The 14,328-nt window shown below is 33.3% G+C and overlaps 1 protein-coding gene across 2 annotated transcripts in view; it reads right to left on the bottom strand.

Moving 5' to 3' along the window:
• Positions 1–14,328, bottom strand: part of Lrrc7 (leucine rich repeat containing 7) — a 420,763-nt gene that overhangs the window by 239,632 nt on the left and 166,803 nt on the right. For both annotated transcript variants that reach the window (XM_077791099.1, XM_077791100.1), the window contains exon 6: positions 13,302–13,358. In XM_077791099.1, coding sequence (XP_077647225.1) covers positions 13,302–13,358 — 57 coding nt within the window. The remainder of the gene's footprint in view (positions 1–13,301; positions 13,359–14,328) is intronic.

Genomic DNA, 14,328 nt, shown 5'->3' with positions numbered 1-14,328 from the left:
TCATTTTTGTATGAAATTATAAAGATATCTAGATTCCTATTGCATCAAGTCACTTCTAGAAAATTGGTTTAAAAATAGTTTGTGGTACACCAAAAAATTCATATTCCTGTTTCATCATCCTGTTCAGTAATCCCAGAGGGAAAAATCAGTGTGCATTTCTGTTTGAAGCTAGAAAAGGAAAAATGTAACAGAAAACAATAGGAGAAAATTTAGGGAGGTTAGTTATCCTTGTTTCAATCATATATAAGCATCTCAACTTAAAAACAGACCAAATTTAAGGCAGAACTACGCTGATTTGATATTTAGTATTTGTTTTTTTTGGGTAAGAATGGGAATAATAAACATAATCTGCATTTTTTTTTGAACTGGGGATTGAACTCAGGGGCATTCAACCACTGAGCCACACCTTGAGCCCTATTTTGTATTTTATTTAGAGACAGTGTCTCACTGAGTTGCTTAGTGACTCGCTTTGCTGAGGCTGGCTTTGAACTCACCATCCTCCTGTCTCAGCCTCCTGAGCTGCTAGAATTTTAAGAGTGTGCCACTGCACTGGGCCAGAATCTGAATTTAATGGGATTTTATATCACCTATCCAAAATCTTATAAATGGAATGTCTACTAGATTTTAGGAGGTAAATTTTGCATCTTGAATGTTACTCATCATGTTTGATTAAAAATGAAAAATACTATAACATTACTGAATTTTTACCACATCTAGGAAGAATTTTGGGTTTCTCATTGCTATTATACAAGTAAATAGCTATGCACTACTATAAACAATTAAGTTCATATTTTCCATTCATGTTTTCCCAGAGTTTGCATGATTTCAGTTCCACCTTTATCTTAGATTCTTCTTTTTCACCATGTTTCTTCAAGATCAGTGGAATAAAAGGAAGGGGGTTAAGAGTGAGAGATTAGGCCCAGGATAAGGGAAGAAGAGTGGAATGAATCTGACCTAATTTTCCTCATGGACACATATTAATGTATCTCAGTGAATCTCACCATTATGTATAAGCACAAGACACCAGTTACAAAACATATAAGCAAACAGTGCCCCCAAATCACTAGAACAGAGGGAAGGGAATGGGGGATATGACTAAAAAGTACCAATCAAAAATCAGTAAAAACTATGTTTCTTCTATGACAGCCCCCAAACATTTTTAATATATATATATATTTAGTTGTCAATGGACCTTTATTTTATTTATTTATATGCAGTGCTGAGAATTGAACCTAGTGCCTCACACATCCTAGGCAAGCACTCTATCACTGAGCCACTACCCCAGCCCCCCGCCCCCAACTTTTTTTAAATGCAATTTTTTTTCTGGCAGAAATTATATCCAAAAAGTAAAGAAACTAAAGGTGTTTAATTTCTTACTAGTAAAGCAGTGAAATTTCATTAAATTATGGCTTATTTTACAATTTTATATTATAAATCAAATAATGGCTTCTTGTATTAAACAACAGTGGAGTAAAGTGTTTATCATTATTAATTGTTTGTTCCTTTCTACCACATCTGTCTTTTCAGGAGGATAGTTGCATTTGGGTATTAGGGATAACTTGAAGATTCTGTAAACATTTCCAAGAACTATGCATTTAAACTGCTTTAGAAACTTTGGTAAAAGATGTCAATAGCAAGTTGCAGTTGCATTATGGATATTCTGATACAGAGTGCTCTAAATGGTTTGCTTCCCAAGCAATAACATTTGGCAATTTAGAAGAGGCCATATTGCTTCACAATGCAGTGTGCCTTCTTTATCATTTCCTTCTTTAGAACACATTTTCATTTTACATAATGTTATGGAAATTCATTCTATCTAAAATAAACTATAATAGATTTTTTTATAAGGAAACATAATCTAAGAACATATCCAGGGTTGATATTCATTTTTTAAATTAAAATTGATTATATATTCAATTAACTAATTTTAATAAGCAAAGCCCATGTAGAAGGCTAGTTTAAGCCACACGATTGCATTGCCAACATCTTTTATAAACAAAAGAAACCAGTAACAATTTGAATATGTAGTATAGTCTCTCCAAGGCTAGTGGATGGCTGAAGGTCTGCAAGTGAAATGGGAAGATAGATAAGCCACATACACTAAGCTTGAGTTGTTAATTTGTCAATAATCAATAGCCAGCCATAGTGGACAGATTATTTAGTGAAACATATCACAGAACTTAACTTCTTATGATATCCAGCAAGTATTTACCAGGCGTCCATCAAGTGTGTGGCATTGTTCTAGGCACAGAAGTATTTCTTTCACAGTACACTGCCTAACTTCATTTAGCAAGTGTTCTTAGAGCACCCTCCTTGGGCCTCACTTTGCTACCAATATGAAGATAAATGAATAAGAGTTTTTCCCTTTAAAAGTTTACTGTCTTCTTGGGGATACACGCATAGACCACAAATTCATAGGGCGATAAATGCTTTCATAGAAAAATGTGCAAGACGTTATGGAACAAAGAGTAAATAATAATTAACTGTGCCTGAAGTGTCAGGAAAGCACTTCATATTATATAGAGAGTGACATTTGAATTGCACTTTAAAGATTCAGGGTAGATCAAAAGAGAGAGAAGGGCAAACAAAGCATTTCTTTTTGATGCTTCCATATCCTCAGGTTCCTCTGTCTCCCATCTTCGTTTTTGTAGTCCTGAATCCCAATCACTGTCCTGCAAACAACCTGTTTGATTAACCCTTGCTCCCATCTCTGGCTCATCTGGCAAAACACAGCAGCTTGCTTCTACATTTGTAAAATATCTGACTTTCTTGAAGACTGCCAAACTCTCCTGACTGGATTTCCTTCAGTAACCTTCAATCTCAAGTGGACAGTCAACACTGCCTGATGGTTTTGTGATACCATCCTAGTAGCTTCACATTCCCCACTTAGAAGAGAGCTTGCTTCATACTTTCTCTCACAGTCTTTAAATTTCTAATATTTCTATTCACTGGCAGGCAATGACTCTTTTTCAGGCTTTGTAGAAAAATCTGAGCAATTAGTTAAGAATATCCTTATCTTTCCACTCCCAGGATGCCAATATTTCTGTTTGAGGATCCCTGGCCTCTTCCTCCACTTGCGCTCTATGTTCCACTCCCTCACCTCATCAAGCATTTATTCTTGTAATTATTTTCCTTCTTTCCTGAATAATTAATTCCTCTTTCTATAGGGTCATACTTATTAGCATGCCAAGTATGCTTTACTATAATCTATCTTTGAAAATTATTTCTACAACACTGTCTCTGTCTAGTTGCTGACACCTTTTCACCATTGCACTCTGCAGCTAAACTTGAGGAAATTGTCTGTGCTTGTCTCCTTTTGCTAATCCATATTCTCTCCCCAGCCAGAGAAATGAGTCTACATATAATGCACTACTGAAATAGCTGTTATCAAGCACTGATCGATGATCTATATCTTGTTAGTATCAAAACTCACTTTTCTTTGCTCATCTTACTTGACTTTTCAGTAAATTTGGTACAATTGACTCCTTTATCTTGCATTTTTTTCTAGACCTGTGTGGCACTACTTCCATTTGTCTTTTTTTTTTTTTGTTAAGTCTCTGATTGCTCACTCTCAAGATCTTTTATAGAATCATCTTCTATACTTAAACTGTAAGTATTAAAGTGGTCTAGGCTTAATTCTGGGTCCTCATCTTTTTTCTATTTGTACTCTCTCTCTCGGTAAATTCAGTGTGTGTATCATAATTTTAAATATCATCTATACTGTGATGAGTTTTACATTCATTTTCCCATCCTCCTGAGCAGATAATTTATGTGTTCAACTGCCTACACTTGATTGTTTAATAGGCATCTCAAACTTTCCATTGCCAATCTCATCTCAAATTTCTGATTCCCCTCCATCTGCTCCTCTTCAAATTTTCTCTACATTAGGAAATTGTGTCATCATCCATCTAATTAGTCAAACTCAATATTTGGGAATGCTCCCAGATTCCTATTATTCTTTTTTCTTCCATCAGAATGATGTCCATTGGCAAGGCTCCAACTCCAAAATGGCTTGCTCTCAAATCTTCTCTCTTACCATCTCCACAACTCCAACACTAGACAAAGTGACATCGTTTTAATCTTCAGTTGCAATCATCTCCTAATTGGTGTCCCTCTTTCAATTTTGCTCACCTAAAAGTCCCTTCTCCTGAGAGCAGCTATCCTGATTTTTTGTCCTGTTTAGATCAAATCATAGTTCTTCCCTGCTGAAGGCCTCAGTGGCTTCCCATTGCAGTCAGAATGTAATCCCCATTTCCAGATGTGGCTCACCAGGTACTTTATAATTGCTCCTCTTGCCTCTTCTACCTCATCTTATATTCTTTCATCCTATGCTCATCTTATTCCAACTACTTTAGTTTTTCTGAAGATACATCAAGCTCGTGTCATCTAAAGCATCATAAGTGCTTGACTCTAGAAATTCTTTTTGGTTGTGGTTTTTGTTCTTTCTCTAGAACTTCATCATTATCATTTTTTAAGTCTAGATTCAAGCTCTATCTCTTCACAAATGTCTTCCCTGACCAGCCTAGTCAAATCAGAAACAAAAACATCCACCAATCTCTATCTCAGCCCTCAAAACCCCAAACTCTGTATATTATCCTGCTCATTTTATAGCAGTTACTTAAATCACTTGCTTATCTATCTATGTTATATTGTATGTATCCTTCCTTTGTATTTGGAAGTCATTGAAGAATAGAGAGTATACCTACATGGTCCACTGCTATATTCTCTAGCACCTAGAATAGTGTCTAACACACATGATCAATTAAGCCTATTTTTAATTGAACTGTTCATTTTATGAAGAAAGATATTTTTAGTGTGTGTAAAGAGGTACAAAAATAAAAAGACATTTTCAGAAAATTCAGTGGAAAACGGCAGGAGGGAAGGCAGAGAGTCAAATTATAAGGGTCTTGAATGCCGGGTTTACTGTTTTAGATGTTATTGTATGAGCAATGGGAAATTAGAGATTTTTCATTTTATGTTCTCTCTTAAATAGACCCTTTAGGTATCAGACATTTTATAAAATGATTTTGTATATTTTAAAATCTTTATCCATTTAAATGAATGTAATAATGTAAGAGATGTCCTTTTATGATTATCTGTAATATGAGAAATGCTATTTGGTTTTCTTTGGAAATTGCATGAAACATTTAAGCAAAATGAAATTTTTGCTTTTAGAGATATGTTTAATTTAGAAATGTTTCATTATAGCTGGAGGAGTCAATAAATAGCCTCAATAACATTTTAATGTAAGTAAAACACAAAATAATTCATTTATCTAAAATCCCCATGAACATTTCCTCAATGGAGAGTGCAATTATTAATTTTTAACCAACCCACATAGCATAATATATTCTATGTCATCTTTTCAGATTGAACGTCAGCTAATGCTTGATAACTGTCATAGCCTTTAAATCTGATTAATTTTATTTCTAATTTTGCTCATAAAATTATAGAGCATTTATTTTATAACTAGAAAAGATCACTATTATGTAGTAAATATGAAGAGAAGTCCTATTAAATTTATGAATAAAGTTTAAATTTAAAGAGAAAGTAATAGAATTACAATGTAGTTAGGTGAAGGTTCTGGGTCCTTTTGAGTATAAATGATGTAAAACTAAACATAGTGGAGAAGTGATTTGACAGGTAAGAAATCATAGTGTTGAAAAGCCATAAAAGAATAAGTTAAAAATCTCATGTTAACAAAAGGAAATATAAAATATGCATACAAAGAAATTAAAATCATGAAATTAATATCTTAGGTGAATTTTTATTTTAAATATTGCTCAGGCATTGGATCTTAAATGTCACAGAAACTGTGAAGAACTATAGCAATTTAGAAATATTCCCCTTGCATCTGTTCAGCAGAAAATCAAGCTTTTTAAAGATGTGTTTTGCATACTGAAGGACCTGAAATAACCCTGACTTGAGTAGAGAGGAAAACGGAGAAAAGAAGTGGAAAATCTATGTAGAGTTGGATACATTTCACCTCTTTCAGCATTTCTTATTGAACCAAATACCAATGATAGGTAGTTGTTTGTTGTATATTCATGAAGAGTGCTTTTTAAAAATAAAAATCACAGCTTGGGTGGTAGGGAAATCTCAAAAAATGCTATAATAACATATGTTTGCTAAATTCAGTTTTTTTTCCTGCTTCTAATTACAGAAGGGCCCAAGTGAAAATCAATACACTGATACCTAGGGAGTGTCCACTGTTGCTGAGCCTGTAACTCAGATGGGAGACTCAAAATCTGTAACTCGGAAGGGAAGATACATCATGCAGCAATTGCTTACTTGGCAGTTGGATGATGGAATTAGAGCCTTAGATAATATATTCAAGACAAAAAAAATCACAGAATTAAGCTTATTAGATTTCTGAATAAGAGTATAATCAGATAAAAATTTCAGTGGAAACTTTGCCCTGAACAAATTCTAGCATAATTTCCAAGCTACCACCCAAAATATAGAACTTGTGGTTAATTTCATGACAAAAGTGATGGGAAAATCATAGGATGATTTAGGGTTTTTCCCACAATAAAGGGAAGTTCCCGAGAAAGATGCTGAGAGATACAAAGCTGCATTGTGTACTGGATGTGGCAGAGACCCTGTGGGATGGTGAAAATATTGAAAGATAATAAAGCAAGAATTGTTGACTTCGAACCAAAGATGGGTCTTCATGTGTCAGTTTTTTGAATACCTTGAGCAGTCATTGTGAATTTTTAAATCGACCTGTTTCATGGTATGTTTTAGTAAGGGAGCTCTGACAGCAAAAAGGAGGATGGATTCTAATGAGAGGCCAGAGGGAGGAAGAATTGTCCAAGGCAAAGACAAGTATTAATAGGAAACTCAAGTAGGGTGATACCAGTGAGAAGGAAAGAGCACTCAGATTTGACTTAAGGGTCAGAGACTAGCTGGTAGTAGGAAAGAAAAAATGGATCGATATCTCTTATTTCTGTGGTAAGCTGAATGATGCCGTCATTGGGAAGTTTGGCTTTGTTTTGTAGTGGGGTGGTGGGCAGAGGACAGGGACAAGGAGGATTTAGGTTTTGACATATGGTGCATGTTCCAATTGAGACTTGGCTATTGGAATGTGGAAATGGAATTGGGGTTGAAAGCTCAGGCTGGATGTAAGTGTTGGCAATTCATCAGCACAGAGGCAGCACCTGAGACTTCAGGAGCAGATCTGTGAACTAGGTACTTTGTATATTTTTCTGGCCTGAGACAAAGAGACAAAAGTCAGTATTCGTATGATGTTCAAAATGAGCCTTTAGTAAAGATGGTGAGTTTATACAGAGGTTATAAAGGGGCAATCATTCACCTTAGGTTGTTTGAATGTGAAAATAGGTAATGAATAAGTTTGTAAAAGTACATAAGACACAAATATTGATTATGGGCCCTTCCTGATGCTGCTTGAATGTTGCTGTTCAGTTTTACAATGTCTGTACTATCTAGGTTCAACTTACCCAAAGGAATTACCAATTGTAAAATGAAAACACAAATCTTTAAGATTTAATTATTAAATATAAACCTTTTATATACTTTATTGAGGATTAGAGACAATTATCTGTGTGATTCTCATTAAATACTACTAGAAAAATAAGAAAACAGTGTCATATACTATTAAGATTTTTATTAGGAAAAAAATCCTAAAAAATTACCACCCTGCTTATGATAAAGATACTTTTAAGAGGTAAAATAAAAATATACAATTCATGCCAGTTTTTGAACACACACAAATTTTAAAAGTGCCAGTACATAGCTATTTTGTTTAAAATTTTTCCTGGCTCTAAATGATAACAAGATATTTTCATCAACTATTACCCAAAATATATTTTGCAACTTCAAACAGTTAATGACACACAGTACACTTAAAATAAGATCACGGAGGTTCAGAGAAGGTAAATAGCTCAAAAAAATCAGTCACAAGGGCCTGAGTACAAATCCAGGTTTGGCAGAAAATCATACACCGGCTCAAGGACATTATGGCTCTTCTCTGATGAGAAAGGACCAAGAGTACAGGCTAATTGTTCTTTGAGAGCCGAAGCCTTGAGATCTCATGAAACAGAAGCCGTAGCTTTCAACCTCACTATTACAACAGGCAGCAGTTTTCATCTTTTGGTAAATGTAATCATCCGGGATCAAAGAAGCTATTGATTAAAGACTCTGAAAAGAGCGATTTGTTATCACAGTGTTATTTGGCTTTTGTGCCCTCCGCCCCTCCGCCCCTCACTGGACTTGTATCTGGGCTAACCATAATGTTCTCAATTTTATGATGAAAGTAGAAGGTTAAAAAGAAGTATAATCAGCTCACAGGACAGACAGCTCATAATCTTTCCTTTTGTGACTCTATGGAAAGTATAATTTGATAGTTTAGAAGAGATTCTAATAATTACATCATTATAAAGCATTATACTTTTAAATGCAGATGTCATAATATTGCTCATTTCCTTGAAGTGAAAATAAAGCATCAAGTTAGAAGGTATGGTGAAAATAACTAATTCAATGTACAATTCTATAAACCCAGAGAGTACTAATATGGTCACCCTTGATTAGTTAGGTTGTTGTATTGTCAGTTTGATAAACACATCCCAGAATGGGATAGTGCTATTAGTTCAGCAAAATACCATGACTTGTAACTTGATACACATTGGTAAAAGCACAAGGTAATATTATTATAAAAACACATATTATGCATTACAGTTACAATACAGAATTACAAAATCAGAGGGAATAGCAACATTGAAAAGTCATTCAGTAAGCTATGCTTGACAATGAAATTTTTGTTACAATAGCAGTAAGGAATCTATTGATATATTTCATTGAAATAACTAAAAATAGTACTATAATGCCAAATAAGATAAATTCATTCCTAGGACACTGAGGTGAGAGCAGAAAATGAGTCATATCTATCCAGTTCATAATCCATATTAATTTATGAACTTTACTTAATTATATTGATAATAATAACTAATAATAAAATAGATAAAAAATTTTGTTAGAAATTATAAAATTACACAAAAGTTCAAAATATTATAAAAGTTATTCTTTGAAGAATGACTTTGAGAATAAATCATTAAGCTGGTACCACATCATTTTCCAATATCGCAATGTGTGTTTCCTAAAAATAAACACATTCTCCTATGCATCCAAAATACAACCATTCAAATCAGGAAGTTAACAGTAAGACATTGCCTCCGTCTAATCCTCAGACCCACCAAAGTTCTGTCAGCTGGCCAAGGATTCCTAGGTGTTCACAAGCTGGAAAGTTTCTGAATCTATTTTCAGGGGGAATGTCACTTAATAAAAGAAATGATGCCCAAGAAATGAAATCATATAAATAATAAACACATCATTTAGTAGATATCTACATTGTTTAGTAGTTTCAAATTATCATTTATGATTGTACTTGGGAAAATGTCCCTTAAATTATTCCATAGTGATTTTTTACTAAGGAAACACCAGAACTTCATTGATAATAAAATTTAGTCCTATTAACAACTCAAAAGACAATTTCTTCAAATTTTCTTTAAATTATTTATTACTAAGGAAAGTTCAAGATTTCATTAGACAATAATAAAATATAATCCTATTAACAACCCAAAGGAAAATTTGCTCAACAAAATCTTCTCTTCTTGAGTGACTATATTAGTAACAGAATGTTAAAATGATCCCTTTTATAAAAAAGGCAAATATTTTACTTCTACGTGAAAATATAAATATGAAAGTTAACAATGGACCATGAAAATATTGGAAAGAGAATGGCATTTCAAAATTAACATTTTTTCAGAGTCTATAGCTTTATTTTAGATTCTCATAATGGTCCTTGACCCCAAAGAGGTTGCCACTGCCTCTGACTTCTCTCTCCACTTTGTATTGTCTTTTCTATAACCACAAATGTTTCTTATCCATCAAAGTCATTGGATTTTTTTTTTCCATTTTAGATATGTTCATCGGGCTTTACTCCATTTACTGATATGGGCCAAGTAACCTTTCTGGAGCATATTTTAAACATTCCTCTTAGTGTTTTATAATGGCAGACTGAAATATGCTTCACTCCTTGGTACATTACAGGTGGGAAAATATGAACATTAATATTAACCTAATCTTTGTATCTCTCTCTTCATATTACTTCATATTTTCACAACTCTAACATGTGCATTTACATAATACATGTTAGTGCGAGTTGAAACAAAGTTAGTTATAGCCTTAATAAATAGTTATAGCCCTATTTGAACTTCAAGATAATAGAAAAATTCTTCTCACAAATGTGGAATGGTTTTATTTAAAGATAACTCTACCACCATTACTAACCATTTATATGCTTTTTTGTTAATTTTGTGGAAATTTATTGTTAAAAATCATTAGTTTTTCACTCTTGTCTTGACTTAATGTGTCTCATTCTAATAAATAAGCAAGTAAATATGTTACAATGCTTTTGGATTTCCTTTAACATTATAAATATTGTTTTATTAATTTCAAGTTATTTTCTTCCCTTATCATGAATTAAATATTGTCTAAATTGGAAGAGAGAGAGAGAGAGGAAGAAGAAGAAGGAAGAGGAGGAGGAGGAGGAGGACAAGGGGGAGGAGGAGGACAAGGGGAAGGAGTAGGAGGAGAAAGTGGAGGAGGAGGAAAAGGAGGAGGAGGAGGATTAGGTGATTTAAAATTCAAATGTCAGCTATGGACCATTGAGACCCTCCAATCACTTGTCCTTATCTGATTTCATTATATTCACCAAAGATTTATTTGATATATTCCTTTTCCCATACACTTTTCCAAGGGGTAAAATAATCAAGTGACACAAACTATCCAGGTCACACGAACATTTTCATTGTGAATCAATTCATCAGCATTTTGCTCAGTTTACTGAGTGCCTACAATGTTCCCAGCACTGCAGAATCAGCAGTGACAACACAGAAAATAAGTCTCTTTTTAATGGAGCTGATATTTTTCTGAGGAGGTAATCTCCAAATAAACAAAGAGTCAGCATAATTCAGAGAATAATAAATATTGTGAAGAAAATCAAAAGGAATAGTGAAATGGTATAAAGACTGAGGACACAATTTTATATGACATGATTGGGGAAGGCCTCTGAGGAGGCAACCTTTAAAGAAAAACATGAATCCTAAGGAAGACCTACCATGAAGAGAACTCTAGATAGAGAAGCAACCATTGTAAAGGCTTTATAATGGGAACAAATTCATTTTTTGTTTGTTTGTTTTTTTCAGGAGCAACAACAGCACAACTGAAGATTTCTGGTAAAGAGGAAATACTGTGCTAAGATGAAAATTCATCATGAACTTGACTTGTGAGCCCTCTTTGTGTATCTGATACATCTGGTGTACTGCCCAAATTGAATTTCTAGACTAGAGACATAAGCACCAGACATGGTAGGAACTTCTACAATGGCCCCAACCAACCCCTTCTCCAGGAATTCACATTCATGCAATTCTGCACACTATGCCAGATCTAATCTCTGGACAAACAACATATGGCAGAAGTCACGGTGTGTCACTTCTGAGATCAGACTGTAAAAGGACCAAAGCCCTGTCTTGGATTCTTTTTCTGTTGTCATCTGCTCTGGGAGAAACAAGATCCCAAACTGAGAATAGCCCTATAGAAAAGTCCATGGGCAAAGCCCAGAACTAAAGCCTCTACCCTATGATAACTGAAAAACACATGTGCCAAACAATGCTTGAGTGAGATTTGAAGCAAATTAGATGGCAGAATCACAGCTGGACTGTAAGATTGTGAGACAGTATTACCTACATCCAGCCTCTCCCAGATTCCTTGACCCTGAGATATTCTTACACAAAGACCAATGAAGGATATTTTAAAAAATATTAAAAATATCTGACAACTTATGCCTGGTTTATTTTATATTTGAAATCAAGGCCTTTTCTTGAGAGCAGTGTAGACTCTCCTCCATTCTCAGTATTTTATCCTTCAACTAAATGTATATATTTAGTTGAAAAGAACAAATGTTCCTTCATTTTGGTTTAGCTTCCAATCAGCCATGTTTCTACTTTAAATTTCCTCCTTTTAGGTTGTTTATCTCAGGCATCTGTCACAATAATGCAAAACTAACATATCTTCCAACTTGGGTAAAGTGTCTTGAGTTAGACCCAGGCATGATGCTCTGCCTTAGAAAATTGTATTACTCAAAAGTGCCAGGTATTGAGATACAGAGCAGTTTCCTCCTCTCTCTGCCTTCTTCTTATGGAGGAATGCACAGATGCATCCTCTACATATATATTTAAATGAATTCCATATCATTTTCAAAAGTTATCATAATTAAGTGACTATTTTGCAAGAACTAAATTTTCATAAATCATACCATGCTTTTAACTTGAAGATGCGTTATTGAAATATTGATTTTTAGAAACAATGAAATTCAGTATAGTTTGCTTAGGGGAAAAAATAAGATTAAGTTTTGGTTCAGCAGAGGAATGTGTCTAAGTCCCGTTGAAAAGAAAATCAATCACTATTCTTAAGATTTTTCTGTAATTCTAAAAGAAGGTAATAATAGCAATATAGTACCTATTTTAATCATAACATATGTCATATTTATTTATCATAAATAATTTTTGATTTTCAAAAATAATTATGACAACACAAAATTCTATTGTTAGACATGAATAAAGGAAAGCAAGGTGAAACAATGCATTTTATTAAATTAAACACTGTGTTAGATACTGGATACTAGTTCTCACTTTAATATCCTGTATAGTTACATAAAACAAATTTTAAATACACTAGTAAAAAGGAAAAAATTTCAAGAATATATAACTTTTTCATTTTTGCTAAAACACTTTAGATTTCTTAAGAATTTTTCAACTTTTTTTCTAAAAATTTCTGGCATAGTCTTGATTTAAAAACTGAAAAATATCACAACTCATAAATTAACTTGCAGAAGTAAGCATTCTTTTAAATTAAACCCTGTGAAACTGTCATTTTTCAGATATAAAAATGACAGTTTCATAGGTTTTAGTGCAATAATTTTTTGGCTAGTGTTTTTTTTTTTGCCATGAGAACCTTAAATGGACTCTTCCCATCTTACTTGTAATGATACCATTTTATAGGACACTATACATTCTAATTTAATACAAATCTCATATAGTAGTACTATACAGGAAGAATAAAAATATTCATACTTTCTCCTTCTTACCAAGGAAAGGAAGAAAAAAGCAGACAAGGAAGAATTTATAGAATAATGGTAAAACAACCTAAATAAAATCAAGTAGCTATTTTCCCTTGTAGCCCAAAATCACAATTCAAAATTTAGAAAATACACAATAACTTACTTTGGTAGAGTTTTCAAGTGATTTTCTCTTAGCTCCAAGATTCGCAATTTGACAAGCCTATGGAAAAAAATACATTTTTACTCTTTTAGAATAAAAAGTTGCTATAATGGAACATCAATTATTATTATTATTATGCAAATAGCTATGTTGAAATATTTTTTACTATGGTTCCAGATTTTGAAGAGATATGCAAATTGATGATGAATAAGATCACATCAACATTGGTCAATGTCAAATCACTTTTCTAAAAGTAAAGATATTTCAAAGATATCTTTGAATCCCAGTGTTCTAAATTTCTAATGTTTTATAAAAACATACTGAGTGTTATATTTAATCTCATGCATTGAAGAGAGATTTGAATACATACTAAATACTAGGTGCTGTATTCACTGGAATATAGCAATTCATTTCCCCAAGAGACCATAAATGGACTTGAAAAGAAAATGACATAGATCAGAAATAATAAGCAAAAACAAAACAATCAAACAAACCAACAACTTGGATTTTGCAGTAAAACAGATCTGAGCAAAGTTACAGTGTTTCATATTCTACCTCTGTGACACTGCAAATTAATTAACGCCTTCTGAGTTCAGTTTCTTCATCTCCAAGTGTGTGATAATAGTATCAAATTCATGGGGTTTATTTATTTATTTATTTATTTATTTATTTTAAAGAGAGAGAGAGAGAATTTTTAAATATTTATTTATTTATTTAGTTTTTGGTGGACACAACTTCTTTGTTTGTATGTGGTGCTGAGGATCGAACCCGGGCCGCACACACGCCAGGAGAGCGCACTACCGCTTGAGCCACATCCCCAGCCCAAATTCATGGGGTTTAAAACATTAAATGATATAATACATGCGAAGCATAATTCCTAGAAGAGGTTTTAAAAATATTAATAATTGCTTATTTCATTAATTACACAATGGAAAGATGAGAAAATGCTATAGCATACCATATTTTACTGATGCTAAGGTACACGTTTTAACATTTCCAGAGGGGCATTCATTTCAAAATCTGTGTTGTC

Source organism: Urocitellus parryii, chromosome 11, assembly GCF_045843805.1.
Source record: "Urocitellus parryii isolate mUroPar1 chromosome 11, mUroPar1.hap1, whole genome shotgun sequence".
Lineage (NCBI taxonomy): Eukaryota > Metazoa > Chordata > Mammalia > Rodentia > Sciuridae > Urocitellus > Urocitellus parryii.
The sequence above is the reverse complement of the archived record's forward strand: the minus strand, read 5'-3'. Positions and strand labels throughout refer to the sequence as shown.